General features: G+C 38.8%; 1 protein-coding gene and 1 long non-coding RNA gene across 3 annotated transcripts; one reads left to right on the forward strand and one right to left on the reverse strand.

The window, feature by feature from the left end:
- Positions 1-308: 308 nt before the first annotated feature.
- LOC145424074 (uncharacterized) lies at positions 309-8,654 on the forward strand. Its single transcript, XR_013905029.1, has 2 exons — positions 309-773; positions 6,188-8,654. It is a non-coding gene; the product is annotated as an uncharacterized LOC145424074 (long non-coding RNA).
- Positions 8,288-23,425, reverse strand: bsg (basigin). 2 transcript variants are annotated; one of them, XM_026158542.2, is made up of 9 exons: positions 23,210-23,424; positions 15,424-15,774; positions 13,634-13,802; positions 12,795-12,883; positions 11,967-12,106; positions 11,416-11,689; positions 9,760-9,784; positions 9,556-9,632; positions 8,288-9,420 (listed from the first exon to the last, which is right to left on the reverse strand). In XM_026158542.2, exons 1-8 carry the CDS (start codon positions 23,271-23,273, stop codon positions 9,572-9,574), a joined length of 1,173 nt encoding a protein of 390 aa, XP_026014327.1. In that variant the 5' UTR covers positions 23,274-23,424; the 3' UTR covers positions 8,288-9,420; positions 9,556-9,571. The 2 variants fall into 2 exon arrangements, with proteins under 2 accessions (XP_026014327.1, XP_026014329.1); XM_026158544.2 differs by lacking the exon at positions 15,424-15,774 and having other exon boundaries at positions 23,210-23,425.
- Between the last annotated feature and the right edge of the window lie 280 nt (positions 23,426-23,705).

Here is a 23,705-nt window from a genome sequence, read left to right on the forward strand (position 1 = left end):
GGCTTCAACCACCTACAGGTAGCTTTCAGCCTACTGAAGAAAATGTGCGCACAGAAGAAAACAGTTTTGTCAGACCTGGACACAAAAAGTCAGTGAATGCGATTTTAAAAGTGAATTCTTACTAACGAATTAAATAACGCACAAATACATTTTTAGAATAACTCAAACTTGTGTGAATGGAAAACTATGATGATTTAAAAAAAAAAAAACTTTTAATATGCAGTGATGGCCTGAGCAGTTTTACATCAAAAGGAATCATCAGCGAGTATCCCATGCTGCCATGCTCAGTTGACCCAGTATCAGCTCAATTCTATCTAGACTTTCTCGGAGTCTGGCAGCAGCGTCTGCCTGTTGCTTTGGTTTCTGGCAGCCTTCCCAAGTTGTGGGGTTTTTAATGGTGAAATGACTCCACCTTGTGGATAAAGGCACAATCTAGGGCCAAGGCACCCACGAACAGTGTGAAGATTTAGAAAAAAACCCCATCATATTTGCTACTAGCTTATCTTTTTTGTACTAAATCCTAGTGTCCCAATTAAGAGACCGCACGCTCGAAGTACGCATTTTGAGACCTATTACATCACAGCGACGCGACAGCGGCTGTCCCAATCCGAAGTGTACTCCAAATGCGCCGTCGATTTCCCCAAATATCAAGCGTGGTCCGGTGCACGCTTCGTGGTCCCATATATCCCTCAACTCATAGCGCGGCGGTGGGTGTGGATAATTTTACCGCAAAATACGGCAGAAGGGAGCGGCCGAAGAGTGAACTGTCAAAAGTAAGTACTCAATATCATGTCACTTATTTATGTGCGAATGTTTAATAGTGAAAAACATTACTGTTGGCCACATGTCGGCAAAGTTATGTGACATTAGTGATGTTTGTACTTTCAGCGTTAACTTGGTTTTAAAGCCTTTACTTTGAAATATACGCCGTTCAATAGTCGGCCTTAATCTTACAGAGATTGTGATGATTCTATGGATAATTAAAGTCAGTCATATATCCACAAACACAACAAGCTGAAAGTCAGTGATGCTGCTCGGTTTGCAGTCCTGAATATCACAGCACAAGCAGGATTCACTGCACTGTTAATGTTAGCTATGTTATATTGCTGCCTCTGTTCACCGCGGTAAAGTGAGCCGTCATTTGTGAGCCGCGGTCAAGCCAGCCGCCTCCTATCCGCCGCATAAATTTCCTTGCGCTTTTACACCAGTCTTTACGGTAGCGCCTTTTCGCTTTATATCCTGATTGAAAGCCTAGACTCGCGCACACGCGCGCGCGCGCACAAATTACAATGGAACAGCCCAATACAGCCATCGTGACAGTCTGGTTGCATATTCAAAAATTCATTAAAAATCATTCTTAAAAGTTGATGCCAAGCTTTCAACACAATCCTCTTCTCGGACACCTACTTTACCTCTGGGGCAGGTTTTACCCAGATTTACTGTAATATTACTCAGAAATCACAGTAAACTCATATTCAGTGCAATACAGTCAAAACACTACAATTGTGTTTATTTCAAAAATTCATTAAAAGTCATCCTGAGTAGTTGATGTCCAACTTTCAACACATCCCTCCTCTGGGACACCTACTGTACCTGTGTGCCAAGTTTCATCCAGATTTACTGTAGAATTCCTCAGAAATTAAAGGAAACTTATATTCAATTCAATACAGTCAATACAATAGAATTATGTCAATTTTCAAAAATTCATTAAAAATCATCCATAATAGTTGATGTCCAACTTTCAACACTTTCTTACTCTGGGCGTACTACCGTACCTCTGGGCCAAGTTACATCTCAATTCACTGTAATCTTTATCAAAAATTGAAAGAACAATTATATGTCAATGCTGGATGTGTGTCCTTTCAAAGTGACACTAAATAACAGAACTCAGGCACATCAGGGAATAATCCAAAAGGCGGATTTATTAAACAAAAACAACATACAAAATATCTCTAACCCATACTACATAACCTAAAAAGAAACAAAGGGACACTTAGAAGCACAAGAAAACAATACTGAAAGGGCAAGAGACACAGTCCAAAAACATAATCCACAACTAAAGTGCCAAAAGAACAAGTCATCCCACATAGCAGACGGGTCTTGCCTGGATCTGGTGTCAAGCCGGCACTGCTGGCTGACTTCTGGCATGGTAAGATGGCACTGTTTATGTGATGGCATGCCACATTTGGCCTGATTGGGTGAATGTGACATGTTGTATAGAGCACTTTGAGTAATATGGGTGAGTAAAAAAGCGCTGTATAAGAATCAGTCCATTCACTGTCTGAACAGAGTTTCGTCATGTTACTTTTGCACTATTATGTTCCAGCACATGTTGTTATTACATGGCTTACATGGCTAAGGTACACATTAGGCTGACATCTGGGGCCAGAGCTGAAACTGTTCTGGGCCAGCACAGGGCCAGCACAGGGCCAGCAGTGTGTCTGCAACTGGCCTTGTGCTGGCTCATGTGTGGGCCACCTCTGGTAAACCAGATCTGGGCCACCATAGGGCCGTCATTCTTTGCGGTACGCAGGCCATGTGTAAGCACATTGTGTAGGACAGATCCAGGCCATACCAATTTTGCTATGTGGGAGGAATTATGTAAAAATAGAAACATCATAAAAATGAAAATGAACATAAAGTAAAATGTACTGAAAAGAACATCAGTATGGCCATCATTATTTGCTTGGAAAGTCTAAAGTTCCATGGCTTTGAACAGCCAGAGAACGCAATGCCCAGCTTAGAATGACTAAAAGTAACTTCTTTTAACATTCTGTCATTCTGCTTCTATATCAAAAATCCACTAAAAATAGTCATTTGAAAAAAAATATTTGCCACTTTTCATCAGTTTGGATTCCTCTGTTTATAGCAATTTTTAGAAAAGAATCGAATACCTTTGTCACTATACAGTTGTACAGTGAGATACAGAGCATCTCCTACTCATTGCAAACATGCTGGGAGGGTGGCTCTATCCACCTTAGTGCAGCTGCTGTACCATACTGTGATGCAGTAAGTTAGTAGGCTCTCAATGGGCGAGTGGTGGAAGGGTGAGCTGTAGTCCACAAAGAGCATTCTGGCGTAGCTCTGCCGCTGTTCTAGGTGACTCAGCACCGAGTGGAGGGTGATGGCATCTTCTGTGAATCTGTTTGCACGGTATGCAAACTGGTGGGGGTCGAATTCTGGGGGGAGGTAATCCTTGGTGTGCTGAAGGACTAGTCTCTCAAAGCATTTCATGATTACCGGTGTGAGGGCCACAGGGCAATAATAGTTCAGGCTGGTGATGGGAGACTTCTTTGGCACTGGGATGATTGTGGCTGATTTTAGACAGGATGGGATGGCTGCTTCATCCAGTGAGAGGTTGAAGCTTCTGGTGGAGATGAGGGTGAGCTGGTGGGCACATGGTCTTAGCACTTTACCACGTATTCCGTCTGGACCGGCCGCCTTCCTGGGGTTCACTGCTAGGAACACACATCTGACATCGTGCTCCGTTACAGTGAATGGAGCGGTGCAGGAACCAGGTGAGGATGAGGATGGGAGCAGGGCTGAGGCAGATGAATGCTGCTGTTGTGGTGTTTCAAAGCGGGCGAAGAAGCTGTTTATTTCCTCTGCTAGCTGCACACTCAGGTTTTCTGTTTTCACAGTTCTGCCTCTGTGGTTTATGATGTCTGTTATTCCATGCCATGTGTTGTTGCTGGACAGGTGGGACCCCTTTTCAGGTCAGCTCGAGCAGACCTGTACAGAGCTCTGTCAACAGACCTACAGGGAGTGCAGAATTATTAGGCAAGTTGTATTTTTGAGGAATAATTTTATTATTGAACAACAACCATGTTCTCAATGAACCCAAAAAACTCATTAATATCAAAGCTGAATGTTTTTGGAAGTAGTTTTTAGTTTGTTTTTAGTTTTAGCTATTTTAGGGGGATATCTGTGTGTGCAGGTGACTATTACTGTGCATAATTATTAGGCAACTTAACAAAAAACAAATATATACCCATTTCAATTATTTATTTTTACCAGTGAAACCAATATAACATCTCCACATTCACAAATATACATCTCTGACATTCAAAAACAAAACAACAACAAATCAGCGACCAATATAGCCACCTTTCTTTGCAAGGACACTCAAAAGTCTGCCATCCATGGATTCTGTCAGTGTTTTGATCTGTTCACCATCAACATTGCGTGCAGCAGCAACCACAGCCTCCCAGACACTGTTCAGAGAGGTGTACTGTTTTCCCTCCTTGTAAATCTCACATTTGATGATGGACCACAAGTTCTCAATGGGGTTCAGATCAGGTGAACAAGGTGGCCATGTCATTAGTTTTTCTTCTTTTATACCCTTTCTTGCCAGCCACGCTGTGGAGTACTTGGACGCGTGTGATGGAGCATTGTCCTGCATGAAAATCATGTTTTTCTTGAAGGATGCAGACTTCTTCCTGTACCACTGCTTGAAGAAGGTGTCTTCCAGGAACTGGCAGTAGGACTGGGAGTTGAGCTTGACTCCATCCTCAACCCGAAAAAGCCCCACAAGCTCATCTTTGATGATACCAGCCCAAACCAGTACTCCACCTCCACCTTGCTGGCGTCTGAGTCGGACTGGAGCTCTCTGCCCTTTACCAATCCAGCCACGGGCCCATCCATCTGGCCCATCAAGACTCACTCTCATTTCATCAGTCCATAAAACCTTAGAAAAACCAGTCTTGAGATATTTTGTGGCCCAGTCTTGACGTTTCAGCTTGTGTGTCTTGTTCAGTGGTGGTCGTCTTTCAGCCTTTCTTGAACTGAACATAAGTTCCCTGCAATTTCTGAAGAATATTACAGTAAATCTGGCTGAAACTTGGCCCAGACGTACAGCAGGTTTCCCGGAGGAGGGATGTGTTGAAAGTTGGACATCAACTACTCAGGATGATTTTTAATGAATTTTTGAAAATTGACATAATTCTATTGTACTGACTGTATTAGATTGAATAAATGTTTCCATTAATTTCTGAGGAATTCTACAGTACATCTGGATGAAACTTGGCACACAGGTACAGTAGGTGTCCCAGAGAAGGAATCTGTTGAAAGTTGGACCTCAACTACTCAGGATGATTTTTAATGAATTTTTGAAAATTGACATAATTATATTGTATTGGCTGACTGCATTGAATACAAGTACCCTTTAATTTCTGAGGAATTCTACAGTAAATCTGGCTGAAACTTGGCACACAGGTACAGTAGGTGTCCTAGAGGAGGGATGTGTTGAAAGTTGAACATCAACTACTCAGGATGATTTTTAATGAATTTTTGAAAATTGACATAATTCTATTGTACTGACTGTATTAGATTGAATAAATGTTTCCATTAATTTCTGAGGAATTCTACAGTACATCTGGCTGAAACTTGGCACACAGGTACAGTAGGTGTCCCAGAGGAGGAATCTGTTGAAAGTTGAACATCAACTACTCAGGATGATTTTTAATGAATTTTTGAAAATTGACATAATTCTATTGTATTGACTGTATTGAATTGAATATAAGTTTCCTTTAATTTCTGAGGAATTCTACAGTAAATCTGGATGAAACTTGGCACACAGGTACAGTAGGTTTCCCAGAGGAGGGATGTGTTGAAAGTTGGACATCAACTACTCAGGATGATTTTTAATGAATTTCTGACATTTCCATAATTGTATTGACTGTATCGGGCTGTTTCATTGTAATTTGTGTGCGCGCGCGCGCACGGGTATAGGCTTTCAATCGGCACATAAAGCGAAAAGGCGCTACCGTAAAGACTGGTGTAAAAGCGCAAGGAAATTTATGCGGCGGATAAGAGGCGGCTGGCTTGACCGCGGCTCACAAATGACGGCTCACTTTACCGCGGTCTCTGTTCGGTGGTGTCGAGCCAAACGGACTTTAACGTGTGTTTGAACGAGCTGACGGTTCACTCGTTAAGCTGAAAGAAAGAAAGATGCTTTAATCACAGGAGTCACACATGTGTCCACTGTACAATCTGGGAACTCTTGTTTAGCACTCGTAATAACACAGACACTAAATCCTCCTTCTCTTGTGCTATTTTGTAGCAGTGTATACACCTGAGACTGTCACCTGTCTGTCTGTCCTGCACTCTCTCTGTTTCTTTCTCTCTGATTGTGGAATAAAAGTATGAACATGTATTTATAAGTTAAACTTATGTTTGAATCCTGCAGCTTATCACACATTTGATTTCCAAGTGCAAGTGTCCAGAGTGAGGACCGACTGCTTTGCACGCCTGATGATCCACCAGGACAAACTCAGCAGTGTGTGAGGAAGAGGAGGAGGAAGAGCCAGCAGTAGCTGACAGATGGAGAGAATAGACAGACTGTTCCCTGTTTGTGAAGGACTGCTAGGAAAGTTTAAAATAACTCATTGTCTGTCCTGAATCAGTCTTATTAGGTAATGTTCAAATAATTTTATCATTCCAGTGTTTTCTGTTACACACTATGAAAGGCAGCAACATGTTTAATATTCAGAAACCTAAAGTATGTATCAGCAGCAGAATGGACCTCAAAATAAATGTTTGTTTCAGTTCTATGAAGCTTTGAGTATTTTGGATTAGTAGAACTGCTGTGTTTGTTGCATCATATTGCTGTAATTGTTTATACATTCTGAGGTAAGTTGATCTATAGTGTTACATCATATTCTATAAGGATGTTATGTGTTTGTATACTTTCTGCTCAGTTTTGCCATTTAGCAGAAGTCAGCCTGTTTAAGGCTCTGATATCTATTCTGTGTGACTTAAAGCAGTTATGACAAGGTCTGATTTTCTCACCCAATAAAGGAATATTTCATATCAGTCTACTCTTCATTTTATCAGGAAGTTTTCACAGCTCATACATTTTCTTTTTACACATATGTAAGCATTAAGCCAAATGTAATGTAATGCCAACATATTAAATGAACATTTTTTGTGTATAATGCATCTATATATACACACTGTCAAAGATACTTGTCTTTGAGTGAAGATTTAAGGTGATAGGCAATATAAATAACTGCAACTTGAATCTTTGACCCAGAGTTCAAGCTCACTGCTATCTATCCATCCACACACATCTAGATATATCTATATCTATCATAATCTGACAGTAAATATAATATTGGCTCAACTATTCAAAGTGATGTCATGACAAAAATGATTGACCAAAAAAAAAAAAAAAACCCCAAACATTTTTTCTCCTTCATTTATGTCACACAAAGCTGTATGAAACGTTTCTCGCGGTTAGTATCATGGTTCCTAGGCAACCTGAGTAACGCGACGAAGGCTAGACCGTCCCATTTCACAAGCCTCTCACTTCCGCACTTCTCGTACGTAGTATGCGTACTTTAAGCGTGCGGTCTCTTAATTGGCACACAGCCCATGACAAATGATTAAACACAGACACTCATGACAATTGTGTGTGTGTCTGTCTATGCACTACTGTTTTGTTACAAATGCAGCAGGTAGGAGACCCAGTGTGTTTGACTACCCTTAAAAAAAATGGAAAAGAAAAAAAAGCTGGGAACAGGAATTTGAGGTCAACCATGTGGACAATCTGCTTCATGTGTCTGCCATATCTGAGTTCCCCTTTTTGTAAGTTTCAATTTGTTGGTAATTTAAGCACATTCAAACTGACTTTGTACATTTCTGCAAAGTAATAGCATGTTGTTCAGGTTATAACCTGACTTTAAAGTCAGTGTTGAAGGGAATAAGTAAAGCTGAACTAGGGGTCAGTCAATTTTCATTCAACCTAAGTTCTTAAGAAAATACCTTCATTTTATTTTATAACAACAGGAAAACTCAAATCATGATTGAAAAAAAAAAATAAAAAAAAATCAAGTAACCTCCACACCCAACAGTGAAATGCTGCCCCCTGGTGGGGACAGCTTGGAATTCTGTGAAGAGTAAATGCCTTAAGAACAGGTACTTTGTTTCAGTGAGTGAGCTGGTTTAGAAAGAAACTGATTATTTTTTGTTATAATGGGAAGTTGCTGCCAAAATTGATTATAAAAGTTGACATTTAAATATCAAAATTTGTTTCTTTGTTTTTTGTTCAATGAACCTTACCGTCCAAAATAATCTCAATGTATTTTAGTGTAACCAATTAAGCTATAATGCTGTTAATTTCATTTACAAACCCCAAAGAATAAAACTTGGATACGACAATAATAAAATACTTAAATACGTTTCCATTAAATTGCAAGACCAAGTATTTTCACTTTAGGATTGCTTTCTATTGTAGCTTACCATTTCTAAACCACTTGAGTAGCTGTAGTTGAGTAACAAGACCAGACAAATTTTAATACCTTTAATTTATATTGTGCAAGTTGTACAGAGATGTTGTTGTTCCATGTAGAAGGAAAGTACAACAATTGACACAATTCTGGTTGACTAGGTCTCTCAAACTGTGCAATTCCGAAATGGTAATATCCAATCACAACACTACTCTTGGTTAAATGGAATATATGGCTTCTGAGTCATCTATACAATGAAGGGGAAGAGACAAGGATCCAACAGTCGCACACAACCAGTTCTGATCACACTGAGCGAATAAAACTAAAACCAATATTTGTCAGCAATTTGCCTGTATAAGTGTGTAGCATTAAAAGTTGCATTTGACAAAAGCAACATCTCTTGCACTTGGTCCTTAAACTTCAACCGTGTATGTGAAGTCGGCAACAAAAGCATCGATGAGAAACGCAATCTAAAATATTTAAATAGGGAAAAGCTTAAAAAAAAAAAAAAAAAAAAAAAATCCTATTCAAAACACTAGTTTCTTGTGGTAATAAAGGTAGCACACATTGAATCTTAGCTATTATTTCTGCAGCAACACATTAAAATTTAGTGGTAGGTAACAAAATGCAAAAAAGACAAGAAATGGTGGCTGTTAAGGCAAAGTGTAAAACTCTGCTAAGGGAGGTTTGTGGTGAAGGGACAGAACATGTGAATTCAAATGCCCTTCATTATTTTCTATTCAGAGTGGCAGTGATTCATTAGGATCAAAACAACTGCTCAGATCCTTTAATTGCATCTTGGTTCGATTTATAGATCACCATTTCAGATCGGAGAATATAAAACCAATGACTGATGACTGAGGTCAGTGCAGGAAGCATCAGCATTAACAGAAAATAACCACAAACTACGCATTCCTCATGTGAACACTAATGATTTTTGCAACAACACACGTGGCTAAAACAGCATTTAAAAACTCATGCAATATTTGCCCCATAGTCTCAAGCAGAAATTTCACACTATGTTCTCTGGCTGCACAATATGGAGAGGGATATAGAAGAAACCAAACCAAGAGGAAATCATATTCTTTTAAACATTAAACACCCAAGCACAAAAAGGTACTTAAAATTGCAAGGTGCACAGTATATTGTGCCACACAGCAGCTGAATCCTGGAGTGTCGTCTGGACATCCATCTATGCAAGGGGGGGGAAGAAACTTTTATTTTTTGAAAAAAATAAATATATATATCCCATTCCTTACAAATAAATTTGCAGACACAGACTAGCCCACAAAATGCATTATTAATTTTAACAATTATATTAACTCACCTCTTTCAGCTTTTAGTTAGTTAGAGTTCCTTTGCCTCACATTCTTGTCTTTGTGGTTAGCATTAGAATTGCTCTTCCTGAAACACATTGAACAAAATGAGCTCCAACAGCAGCGTTTGTGTCAATTTTATTGCTATAGCACATTTAAAAGCAACAAAGTTGACCAAAGTGTTTCACAAGGTAATTAGCAAAGATTTCACTTACAGAGGAGCAGATCCTGAGTCATCATCTGGACAGCAAAACAGGATCAATGACAAATGGAAAAAAAACAAAAACAAAGTTAAAATGTTTTCTCTGATTGGTGTGAGAAACCCACGCCATCCCCAGCCCACAATGATAGTAGCAAACGTTTTAATCGGTAACATGACTGCAATGGTGTTATGATTAAATCCAACTAAACACAAATAGAAGCATGCCCAACTGTTGCATTTCTGACATTTACATAAAACCCATTTAACAATTACAATCATTTGTTCTTAGTCATATCATATAATGTGGCTTTTGGCATGTCGTGTAATAATGTTTAACGTGAACTTTTTTTTTTTTTTGCACTGGCTTGATTCCCCCCTTTGTATCACAGAGGCTCATGCAATTCAAGCAAAGGAAGACCAAAGGAAGACTACAGTGCACTGCTGTGGTAACAACAGTAAACACCTTTAAAGTGGCAGAGCTAACACACATCCTTGTATGTCCTCTGGCCATATTCACACCCGAACAGCATGTATTCACAGTATGGCAAAAAGTAGGCTACCTCTGCAGCCAAATGATGAATGACACAAATGGTATATGATATACTGATCTTGAGAAGGTTGCCTATTATGTATCATGCATATAGTACAAGATGCACAAAGCATGCAAACAAATAGTTGAGACCTCTTTTCAACCTACCCAAATTCATGTCAAACCATTAGAGCAGTTTAAGTGTCTCATTTGACTCTTTCATTGGCTCAAACACACGTGTTTAAAAACCAAAACAAAGTGAAAGAAATATTTGAAGCTTGCGCTGTAAGATTAAGGGCCAGTGAAAGAGTGAACAAGTCTTTGAGCGCATTCCTCTTAGAAGTGGTTACTATGAAAGCAGTTCATTCAGACTCCCACTGCCTTTTCCACGCGGTCATCTCAGTTCAACCACTTCAGTCTGACATGCAGTTTTGTTCACTTACCAAAATGCAAAATCAGCAGCGAACAGAGAAGTAAAAATGTAAATAATAAAAAAAATAAAATAAAATTTCTAACACAGATTCTTTACACAGTGGTGGCAGCTATTTCCTGATCTTTATTTTCAAAATGAAAAATAATAGTTAAAAATAAATAAATAAATTAAAAAAAAAAAAAATTCAACTACATCCTGCATCTCTCCATAAAAACCAACACGTTGCTTTCATAGTCTCAAAGGGCATTCAATTTTCTGATCTCATTGCTTAGTACACTAGGTCTACAGTTTGAAGTGTTCTGGTTTTAATTGTAGTTAAATGACTTATGAAAAAGAACAAGTCTTTCCCGCAAAAAGAGGAGCTGCAGGTTGACAAACAGCCGGTAGCTGGTATTACACAAAAACCATGGAATAATAAAATGGTATGTAGTTTTTTCTACTAAGAATTCCTAATAATATCAAAATGGCCCAAAAGGTTTTGGAAGTCACCAACTATTGCAGCCAACCGGCAAAGATACTTGTGAGGAGTCACTACATAATGACTTCAGCTTATGCTGATATTTGCAAGGGAACTGTTGAAATCCCAGCATTTTCTTCATTGCTAAAAATCAAAGATGAAGGCAGTGTTGCATCATTGTGCTAATTGCAATTTCAATATGAAATAAATAAGGATGTAATGAGTGGTGTAGGGGACATAGCATACATACCGTCATTGACCTCATCAGGCTTTCTCCTCTTCTCATAGATAAAGATTATCGTGACAAGGATGATGACCTCTGCCACGATGCCAAGAAAGGGCCAGAGAGCAGCCAAGCGACTGCGGACACGCAGGTTGATTTTGTCAGTAGCTACGCCGAGTTCGTTACTTCCAGAGCAAATGTAATGCCCGAGGTCACTGTCGATGTTCAGGTTGTTAATGGTCAGACTGGTCTTGTTGGGGGTATTCTTGATCTCATATTTCTCAGTTCCATTGGTGATACTCTGAGGGTTAGTGAATAACAAAGTGGTTAAAACCCAAAACATGTTTGTCATTCACTGGCAAACTAAGCCAGAATTATGCACAGTTTAGTGAACTGGAATAAGACCATATCTACAGTGAAACATTAAGACTGCTGATGATAATGAGGTTTTTTTTTTAAAAATATAATCGTAATGCTCAGGTATGCACTGTGAGAGCTTGTAGAAATTTCAACTTGAGACAATATTAACTAAAGTGTTAGTGAACATTAATATCATTCTGAGTGTGACAGAAACTCACAACTTGGGTTTCCTCGTCGTTCTGCTTGAACCAGAGCCAATCAGTAGGTAGTGGATATCCATGACTCACACAGACCAGCACAACTTTGTCATTTTCATTGCCGTGCTCAGAGTGCTTGTAGGCAGCGACATGGGGAAGTGCTACAGCAAGAAATGGTACATTAATTCAAACTACAATATGACAGTAAACAGTAGATTAAATAACCCTATTTCACATAATTATTATAGGACACCTAAAAACAGAAAGCAATACATCATTTAAAATGCTCTCAGACATATTTAAGTTCTTCAAATAATTCTGTTATGTGGAAACTGATTTTTTCCCCTCACATGAAAGTAACATCCACCCAGTTTGTAGCTCCAACAATATAGATTTTTTTTTTTTATAAAAACAATTGAAATAATTGTGTTAATTATGGTGAATATTAGCAAAGCACAATCATCAACAAACATCATCGAAATAGTCAGAAATAACAGGAAACGTGTATTCCCTCCCCAACCTGCAAAGCTCCTCTAGAAGTCAGGGAGGAGAAAAAACAAAACAAAACAAAAAAACCCACCACTACACAGTTAATGTCAATTTCACATTTTCAAGCATTCAGTATGACAGCATGGATTCATGATAAAGACCCTTTGACCATTCACCAGAGCACAACATAACGTAACACCACATGACTCCTGTAACCTAAACCAATAGTTCAAGATATTGCAATGTAGTACAAGTCTATATTTTTAATCTGCAGGGTATTATTTAAAAACTATTTGAAATTGAACAAAAAAATGTTAACTTATCTCTGAAAACATCTTTGATATGCAACTCTCTACTTACTTCTGACTTCAATGGTCTGCTTCACTTCTGGATCAGTCAAGAACACGCATTCATACTTTCCACTATTGGCATGAGTGATCTTCTCCAATCTATGGGAAGAAAAAGAATCATTTATTTGAGAATAGTTTAACAAGCTTTGTTTTTTCTTTAAGACATTAGTAGCCAACAAGTGACTTAGGACCACTGCTGAAACCCCTTTAATGATGGCGATTAGTTTTCCACTCTGCCAAGTAGAAAATTCACAATAGATCTCCATTTATGCTCAAGAGCGTGGTAAAACTAAAGCTGCTTATCCACCCAGCAAATATTTCATATTTTCCCCCTTTATTACAATCGACCTTTTGTTTGGTGCTACTATCCTGTACAATCCTGCATTCTATCTCCAATGGGGAATTAAGGTCAAGCAAAGTGAGCACACAGCTTTCACGGCTGCCAAGACTACCAGTAAAGCTGCACGTCTATGCAGTCCATCTCTCTGCTAATCAAGAGCAGTGAAATGCCTGTATGGTGCCCCTAGCTCTGCTGCTAAAGCCAAAGAGAAAGTAGTGAGAGGGGGAGATCGTAGACAAAGACGAGAAAATGAAGGATAGCAAAAGGCATGTATACCAAACATAGCACTTTAAGGCACAGTAATGGTAAATATTTACAAGCCAATTATACTTAGCCAATCATTTTAGTCACTCAGTGTTTCTAATTAGTTAAATATGTCTGGCCCACAAAAGGCTTCTGTTGGAAAAGGTCTCTCGCTTTACCAGCATATGGTAAACAGCATAATATTCTGCAAGACCAGCAGGACAGACCTGCCTACATGGCACATGGATGCTTTTTTTTTTGCTTACTTGTGGGTAGTGTGATGTGTGTTGCCATCCTTTTTGGAGCTTTCAATGATTTTGCCATTAAAAGTCCAGTGGGAGCCCTTACTGGACATGCCGGCATCTGTGAGGTTGCAGCTGAGCACAGCAGAGGTTTGGTTGGTGACTTCAGAAGGTTCAGTGTGGATGTTTGGTGCTTAAATTGAGTAAAGAAAAGAAAAAAAAAATTGAACATAACACATTATTTATAAATATACCAAGTAACAAACAGCATTGGCTTCAAATGCATCATTGCCACTGATTGCTTATAAGATACAGTTACAATTTACATTTAGATCTTGACACTCAACAGCTGTCTTTAAAAGAAAAAAAAAAAATTCTATTTGACACGATGACATCACAGGGTGGGAAAAATGATAGAAAACCTCTTCAAAAGAAAGAAAAAAATTATACACATCCTGTGAAAAATTCCCTGTGGTTCTGTTGGATTATTCTAACGAGTCAAATAACTCCACATCTCAATTTAGAGGCTACAACATAAAAATGTTGTAGAAATTCCATGTATATGACAATCCTATGCGCTCATTCACCAATGAGCAAGGAGTGAAAAAAAAAAGAATATATAAATAAAAAAAATTAAAAAAAACTTTAAAATTAAATGTAGAGGCAAACTATCCAACTTGCCTACTAGCCTCAATGTTGTCAGGTACACATTTATGTGTCAGCTTTGCTAAGACAATTGTTGAGTGTTGATTGGTCAAAGAAAAATCCAATGATTTCCAACTAAGCTTTAACATGTTCAAACTACTTTACAAGTTTAAAGATTAATAAGATGGGAGAAATAAAACAAAACATGATGACAAATAAACCATGAAAACAATGTGACATACGCACAAGTTCTATACAGGTGCACAGAACTTTCTGAAAAAGGTGGAGAGCTCCCCTCGTGGGAGGGAGAATGGGAATTACACTGGAAAGGTAATGAGCTACAGAAAGGTCATGGGGAAAAATTATTTAATTCATGCAGAAGAAGCAACAGCAATAAAAACTGTAAGTTTAACAGCCAATTGTGATAATGGTGAACTAAAGATGTTTAAAATGAAGCTCCAATTGGATAAAGCAACATTACTCCAAGTTCACAAAAAAGAAAATAAATAATTAATACTGGGCCACAAGGCAGAAAGATGCCCCATGGCTGAGAATCCATTTTTACAGTTAGTTGCCATCTTCTGTACCTACTGTTCAGTAGGCTATAAGCCACAGGGATGGTCTACAAGCATGAACAATAGGGGCATTGCCAGTGTTAGTACCAATTAAGGAAAATGCAAGCAAATTAAATTTCTAACAAGAAGCAAAGCTAATCTGACGCCCCTTTTTTGGTTTTATGACTAAATAGTTAAACCGATCAAATATTACTTTGTTCATGTACAATAATAATCCTGAAGGAGCCATTTGCATATTTCCAACCTTATGACCAGTATTATATACAAGAAAACCTACCATAATACTACCCAAGCCTTAAATCGAGAGGGGAAAAAAGGCATCAGATTGAACATATGTACTGTGTCAGATAATACAGGGTTAGGGAGCTATGGATGTCATAAGACGAGGTTCATTTTCTACTAGGGAACAACCTTGGACCTTCTCAGGAAAGGAGGAGGAGTGTGTTTACTGGGTGAAGCAGGATGGAAAGTTCTGGTCCGGGAAACACGGCAGAGGTATGTAACAGGAGATTAATGTCCGGGACTTAACTAATGAGGAGGTAACAGTCATCTACTTTGACTGGGGGGTCTCCTCAGGTTCACTCTGCCACTCACTTTCAATCACAATAACGTTTGCCTGCGAGCGGATCCACTTGATTTTTGGCGTCTTCTTCAGTTCATTGCGGTCAGGGTCGTTGGAAGCACGGCACTCATATGTGCCAGAGTCTTCAAGGGTCAGGCTAGTGAGGTGTATGGTGCTAGTGGCATGTGCTATATATGTGGCATTTATTTTCACACGGTCGTTCCGTGCCCCATCAAACAGCTGAGTAAAAGTCTCATTTGGCTCCTCGCCCTCTACAAACCACCACTGCACCTCAGGAATAGGGTTCCCTACAACCTCGCAATGCAGCTCTCCACTGTCATTGGTTAGCTTCATCTGAGACAAAGGGGACTTGATAAAACCCGCTGAGCACAGTTTTAAAGTAAGCCCAGCAAACAAATTGAACATTTTTGAATGTGATGGGGTTAAAGCAAACCAAATGATTTAATGAATTGATGGTAGAGTGCAATGGTGAAAAAGCAACAAAGCAGGAAAGAGAAAGAAAAACAGTTAATACACAAATGAAATAAAAACATGAAAGTAAGCACACACACTCAGAAGAGAAAAAAAAATAAAACAGATCAGAGCATCATGTTCACCCAATTTCTGTAGAAATGTTTGTAATCATTTTGTCCTCTTATTAATGCTGGGTAGATTAATGAAAACATTGATATCCAATATAAGGTCTGTAGGTTCTGACTAGCTTGTATTGACTGGGCTGGCTCTAGGGGAAATAGAGTATAACACTCCCTTAAGCTAATCAAGTTTTAGATAACTGTTACACTTAATCTTGTGTCCATCTAGAGATTTAACCCTCTGGGGTGCCCAGACGCACTGGCGTGTCCAAAACACATGACCGATTTAAGATGAGGAACAAGCAACAAGATGCAGCCACTCTGAGTCTCCATTTAAACTATATACAAGTTGTTAAGTTGTCTTGATAGGCTACATAAAGTGAAAGAGCAGTATAAAAAGCTAGTTTTAAGACGTGAAAGATGTGTGACATTTGGTGTGTTTGCAGTATATAGTTATTGTGTAGTTTATTCGTTTGTTTTGTTTTCTGTCTCAAAACAAAGAGGACACTAGTGAATGCCAAAGTTGTTGCCAAAGAGCCCCATAAAGGCAGATTTCAATGCAAATCTGTCTCCAGGTAGAAAACAGGATGAATGAAACACCTTCTGTTGTCAAGCTGGCAGGTTTTTGGCCTGTGATGTGTTCCTGTGCTTGTGGTGGACAAAAAAAAAATATCTTGTGGGGGTATCACATAGGGCTGGGCCATATCATACCGTTCACGGTAATACTGGTATAATGTCGGGCAACGATAAGAAAATGAAATATTGCGATAGAATATGGGTAAAACGTGCATGCGCAGTGCCTTTGTTTTCATACGCACATGGCGGCGACAGAATGAAAAGGGCGAAAGCAGATTGTTGAATGAAACAGATGAACCAGAACTGGTTTGTAAAAATGCTGCAACTTCAGTGGTGTGGAACTGGTTTAGCTTTCGTCCATCAGATACACAACAAAACACTATTTTTGGTAGAGCATGCTAGCGGGCCATCATTATTACAGTGTTTTTTGGAAAATACGGCACACTTGAAATCAATCCTCTGAATTTTCTGAAAATCAGTGCTCCTTATAATCCCATGTGCTTTATGTATGAACTCTGGTTGCGTTTACTGACCCCGAAACGATTTTATGTGGTACACGGCGCTCAAAAATCTGTCAAATGTTTTAGTACGACTTTGCTAAGCTACGAACCTGCACCGCTTGATGGATTGTCGGAGCGTTGCGGCTATCGTAGGCCGGAGCCTCGCAGAGTGATACGTACTGTGCTTCAGCATAGTATTACAGTATTCTGTGTGTATAACCTCTTTTTAAGTTTTTTGGATATTATACATGGTTATGCTGAGGATATGTCGGCCAATTTCTACTGGCAATGCCTTTTGGTTAAACTGTCAGCGAGGAATTTGCACTGTTAACTTTTTATATAACTTTAATGCACATAAAAATAAAATAAAAAAACAGCTGATCAAATACGTTTATTTTTTTTGCACGAATAAAGTTGTGGAGTTGCAAAGTATTTTGTCTAGTGTCAATTATATAGTTATCGTAAATTTTCAAATGTATATCATGATAAAGGGCAGCACGGTGGCACGGTGGTTAGCACTGTTGCCGCGCAGCAAGAAGGTCCTGAGTTCAATTCCAACATCAGGCCGGGGTCTTTCTGTGTGGAGTTTGCATGTTCTCCCCGTGTTTGCGTGGGTTCCCTCCGGGTACTCCGGCTTCCTCCCACCGTCCAAAGACATGCAGCTTGAGGGGATAGGTTAATTGGAAAATCCAAATTGCCATTGTGTGAATGGAGTGAATGTGAGTGCGAATGGTTGTCTGTCCCTGTGTGTTGGCCCTGCGACAGACTGGCGACCTGTCCAGGGTGTACCCCGCCTCTCGCCCTATGACAGCTGGGATAGGCTCCAGCGCCCCCCGCGACCCTGAAAAGGATAAGCGGAAGCGAATGGATGGATGGATCATGATAAATAATTTTTGGTCATATCGCCCTGCTCTAGTATCACAGATAATTTGTGTGGCATCTTATTATGACGCCTAATTGTTCTGCAATTTAAATTTCTGTAACAGTTTTAAATGGTTGTACACACAGAAAAAAAAAAAAGTCTTTAAAATTTGTTATACATTTTGCATTAAAAGTAAAAATAAATAAAATTTCCTACTTTGTGGTTTTTAGATCAAGTAAAGTAATGTTAACCAAGGCAAGATAAATAGTTTTTAAATGTGAAATATAAAGGTAAAATAAAAAGTAGTCAAAAACAGCCAATTACACCCTGGGCCCCAGTGGGTTATTAACCAATTTGAGTAACTTTGTATGTATTCACACAGGCTCTGTGTCAAGCATGAGCAAAGTCCAGTTTGATTAGTGTAACCCCTGCCATTGTACTTATGGGGTGGCTGTAGCTCAGGTGGCAGAGCAGGTCAGCCACTAATCAGAAGGTCGGTGGTTCGATCCCAGGCTGCCTCCTGGCTGCATGCCAAATATCCTTGGGCAAGATATTAACCCCATGTTTGCCTACTGGTGGTGGTCAGAGGGTCCGGTGGCGCCAGTGTCCGGCAGCCTCGCCTCTGTCAGTGAGCCCCAGGGCAGCTGTGGCTACAGTGTAGCTTGCCATCGCCAGTGTGTGAATGGGTGAATGACTGAATGTAGTGTGAAGCGCTTTGGGGTCCTTAGGGACTAGAAAAGCGCTATACAAATGCAGGCCATTTACCATTTACAGCATGATTGCTAACCATTAATGCTTCCTTCAGCTACATTTAAGGAAAATTATTTAATTAAAAAGAAAAATCTCTGATAATGCTTTGAGGGACACTGTGTCACCGCTCTCAAAAACATCTAATTAAGCTACAAAAAGCATAAAATTATGACCCCCACTGTGCTATGGAAGAATGCTTTTCCCAAGTATGTGATCTCTCAGTCAGACTGCCAAGAATGGCTGACAAAGGTAGGTGCAGACAACCGTTAATGATCCTTCAATCCTTCAGGCCAAAGGCTGTGTTTTCATCATTCTGGTGGAAGCTGAAATTAACTGTGACCATGTTTAGGCTTTTGAAATGGGGGTCAAACTGCACCACTGCAAAGGAAAAACTTTTGAAAAGTTTTGAAATGTGATTTTTTTTTTTTTAAGCCATATCTCCAAGATCTAATTAAAGGCAAATAGGGATGACCAAGCTGATGTAAAGCCAAGCCACAGCCAAACAAATTTTCTGTCAATTTTTTTTTTTTTTTTTAAATTATTGTCTGGACTCTAAGACTGCCGAAATGTGTTGAAATAAAATTTGAGTCCTTTTTGTATTTTCCATTTGTTTTTGATCAATCTAATTTATAGGATTCATTGCTCTGTTAATATCAAGTGTAGTCTTTGTAATCCAGTTGTACACTGGATTACATAGACTAAATGCCAGCATTAAGTATTAGCAGTTACACAATACCTTGGAACGTTTCGTCTTTAAAAAACAAAAAACAAAGCTTTCCCAGGTCATCCCTAAAGGTAGGTGGGAAAAAAAAACAAAAACAACAAAAAAAAAAAAAAAAAAAAAAAACCCACAAAAGAAGCATGCAGAAGCTTTTGATGAAGTTAACACAATTTACAATGAATGAAAGAACATGAAAAAAAAAAAAAAAAAGCAGATGAGGTTGAATGAAAATGTTTTTGAATGAATGAAAAAAACTAAATTGTGGGCATATAACCCATCTGCTGCACAAGGTTCAAACAACAGTTCAAATGGGTGCTTCTGCCAGGCTGGTCAGTACCAAAGTATTGATAAGCAGATGGACATGTGGTGTTACTATTCATACTCGAGTGCAATTAAAGCACTCCAACACAGGAATTTGAAAATATCAACTACATGACCCCTGCCGGTGTCATAAACACATTTGTCACAGAAATGTTCATATAACACTGCACATACCACATGTTAAATCAGTTTGCCGAGTTTGGCTAATGTTAACAGCGCTCAGAGCCTGCTGTTCTTGCAGGTTAGTGTCCACCAGCCTGTACAGAATGTGGTTATGCATTGCCCTGGTTGAAGTTATGTGTCAGTTTATGCCCAACCAACTTGTATGAAACTGCTCATCTCAACATTAGAAGTACTAATTAACTGCATGGGTTTGCATAGCCGCTGACCTACTTAATGGTGTCAAGAGCTGCTGGATCTTATACATGTTTAACTTTCGTTGTACATTAATGAAATACAGATTTTTTTATTTTTTTTTCCCAAACAGGTATATTTCAAGTGTCCACTGCCAAGAGTGGCAGAGTTTAGCCACCTGCAAAAAGTGCTATGTCTAAAGGGGTGTCCCTGGACTCTAAATGTGATCATTACCCAGACACCACTTGGATGCAGTTAGGCTTACATTCTCTTCAACTAAAACTACAAAATTTCCAATTTAACAATAGATATAGACCAGACAGAAGAAGAACATCTGTGACGCTGTAACAAGAGCTGCAGTTTCCTAGTTTAGAATGGCTTCTCCATGATTACCAAAGGTCACCTTAAAAGCACATGCTTTTTAAAAGTTCAAAATTAAATATAGTTTAGGCCTCAACCTCAGAGTGACAACATGAATGTCAATCCAATTCACTACAAATAGCCCTCTGCACTAATAACATGAGAATCAGTCTGACGTGCTACATTTCTGTGTACTCAAAAAAAAAAAAAAAAAAAAAAGTACATGTGGAGGATTATTTGACAATAAGCTAAAACCTGTTAGGCTATTTTCAATAGCCACATAAATATATTGACGCTTTTACACTGAACTGTTCATCCCAATTTATGTTTTTTAGTCACGTGACCATCATGGAGACCTTGAGGCCACAACATTATTCCAGCATGTGATCACTTAACACTCCATAGTACTGCACCTCAGGTTAATATTCCATCTGTTTGAAGAAAAGAGAGCTCAGAACATATTACAAAAAAAGAAGAAAAAAAAAAAACTCTTTACAATCTAAAGAAAGCTCTCACCCAAGTATTGCAACAACTAAAAATAACAGTCCTCCCAGTAGTCTATCCCAGTTTGGTGATACTTATGTGAAGAATCCCCTTCCATACATCAGAATGAAAGCAAACAAAGAGTCAATGGATCATTAGTTGCAGGATCAAAACAGCTTTACCGAGTACTTGTGAAAAGTCAGTAATATATTGATAGATGGGGACTAATGCAAAAAGCCACTAAACACACAGAAATGTTGTCATACTCTACATTTTGCTAGTAGTCGTTAACAAAACGAGTTGCTAGTCCCAACTGAATAGCTATTCGACCTATTAACTGGCTTAGAATAGGGAGACCCAGCCTTGCTTTGTACTTTACTTGGAGGTTTGATGTAATAACTATGTATAGAAGGTGGTGGTTCTAGTAACATCTTTTTAATATTAATATTATTATTATTATTATTATCATCAATAATTTAAAAATAAAAATGGGCACAAAACTGTTAAACGGCTACAATGAATACACAGGTGATTTAAAGTCTTTGTTTAAGCATGTATTAAAGAAAAAAAATTGTTTGGAAATAATTTCAATACAAATAGCCCTCTGTAGCATATGCCTACATAAATAGGTCTCACTCCCACCCACCACCCAGATTTTGGACTATGGATCTAGAGGGCACTAATCAAATAGAACACTTTGTCCTCTTTAATAATTTGGCTACAGGAGACCCATAAAGGATGAACGTGAACACTCAAATGGATAGGAGAGAAAAAAAATCTGCCACCTTCAGCACTAATGCTTAGACGCTTTTATCATTAAAGCATAATTTTACTGAGAGCAAGTTAAGCAGACTCAAAATGGTGGCCAATAACAAAATGGGTGTGTTTTGAACACCATTCACAAAATTACTTGAACTGAATACTGAACAACTGATGTGTTAAAATTGCTTTTTTAATGCTTGCTTGCTCCCCTTCTCACTCACACAAAAACAACAACAGTCTTATCTACCCGTCTACTCTGTAGCCTACTTTTCATGCCAAAGTTAAACTAACAACTAACAAGGAGGTGAAACTCATGGGAGGTCTAGTGTTACTCGTGATCTGCTCCAGAACTGTTTTTTCCAAAGCAGAAAACAATGAAAGGCATGAGGGCTTCTGGCTCTGGCTTAAGTGCATGTACACATAACAACCAAACATACTGTGCACCGGTACAAGCTCCACAAAATTTAAGGTTCCAGTGGTTTTATCCTCTACTGGTAATCAAATTACTAACATTTTACAAGGTCTCAGTACACGGAGTTCCTCATTTCTCTGGATTGCCTTTGTGATGAAATTCTGAGCGGAAAATTAGTCATCTCTACTAAGTAGAGCTGATCAAATTTGTGTGAGCCAAAATTCAACATTTAAGATAGTTCATTAAAGAAATTTCAAGACCAGAGTTGTTCAGTCTTCCAAAGAGCCTCACCTAAAATTACCAGCTCATAATGACAATGCTACACATCGAATAAATACAGTCTTGTGACGCCTCCAATACTGGAGACTGTCTGGGTCAACCGGCTGATCGTCTACATTTAGTATGAACATGCTATCGGTATTCAAGCTGAGCAGTTTTGATGTTGTAAGCCATGGCCGATCATTAAGGGACACACAGAAAGGGCAATTTTAGTCTTCAGTAGATTGAGAAAACCGAGTCCTGTGTTCGTTAAAAAAAACCCCACAAGATAACGAACAGTACGAACTGTTAGCAAATGTTTAGAACATTACGCAACTGCCAGTTACATTTGAGCAACGTAAAAGATTAGAAGCAACTTGAAACAAGCTTATTTTCCACCATTTGTTGTAAATTAACATGTCCCACGTGACCTCACATTTACTATTAGCTAACGTTTGGAAAATCTTAAAATAACATCACCCAGAAATTGTTCGACACAAGGAGCGTTCTAAATGAACAAGAAAGAACGAGGCGAAGGAGATTTGTAATACTAGCGATATATACCATGTGTCACGAAGCGGTTGGAAGGGTTTTTATGTATCGCACAGAAGCAAATCGGCTAGCTAGCAACAATGCTACGCCTATGTTTTCGACATCATGTTTCTAACCGTTTAAGGACAGCTTTTAGGTTTTTATATAGAACGGTATTCAACATCGAGAATGAAAAATAAAATACCAAATGCGACAAACATTACTTTTACAAAGCAGGGACACTGAAATCTAAACAAATAAATTAATAACGATAATATTCGCAGTCAATGCAAAGTCTACATCTTCGAACAACATGGCTGACACAGAATTCTTACCTGTGGAGGCATCGGCTCGCCAACAGCTCAACAGAAGGGCAGTGACAGCCCACAATAACTTCATTGTTGATAATAAATATTTACTAGGTCGTCGAATAACCTCAACGTTAACCGCGTTTAGCTGAATGTTCTCTCCGCTGATTGTACGGACTGAATGCCCGGAGCTGAGCCGATGCGGTTGTCCTCCAGTTTTCACCTCACGCACACGCCCTGATCAGCACGTACACCGTGACGTTTTTAGAGGCGTGGCTACTTTTTTGTATAATTCATGCAACCCAAAGTAAAACCTTGTTCCATTTTTATATTCCATTTAATAAAATTCTATTTTTGTTTTAGCATCACAATATCTTAATACATTTGAAGTTTAGCTCAAAGCTAATCACGCCACCATTCTGAATCGCAGTCTGAAACGGAAACTCATCTAGATTAGACGTTCAAAGTATGTCAGTGTTTTTAAGGAGATATTTACATAAATTAAATGTAAGGAAAGGAATCA

This window comes from Astatotilapia calliptera, chromosome 23 (genome assembly GCF_964374335.1).
Source record: "Astatotilapia calliptera chromosome 23, fAstCal68.1, whole genome shotgun sequence".
NCBI classification, from domain to species: domain Eukaryota; kingdom Metazoa; phylum Chordata; class Actinopteri; order Cichliformes; family Cichlidae; genus Astatotilapia; species Astatotilapia calliptera.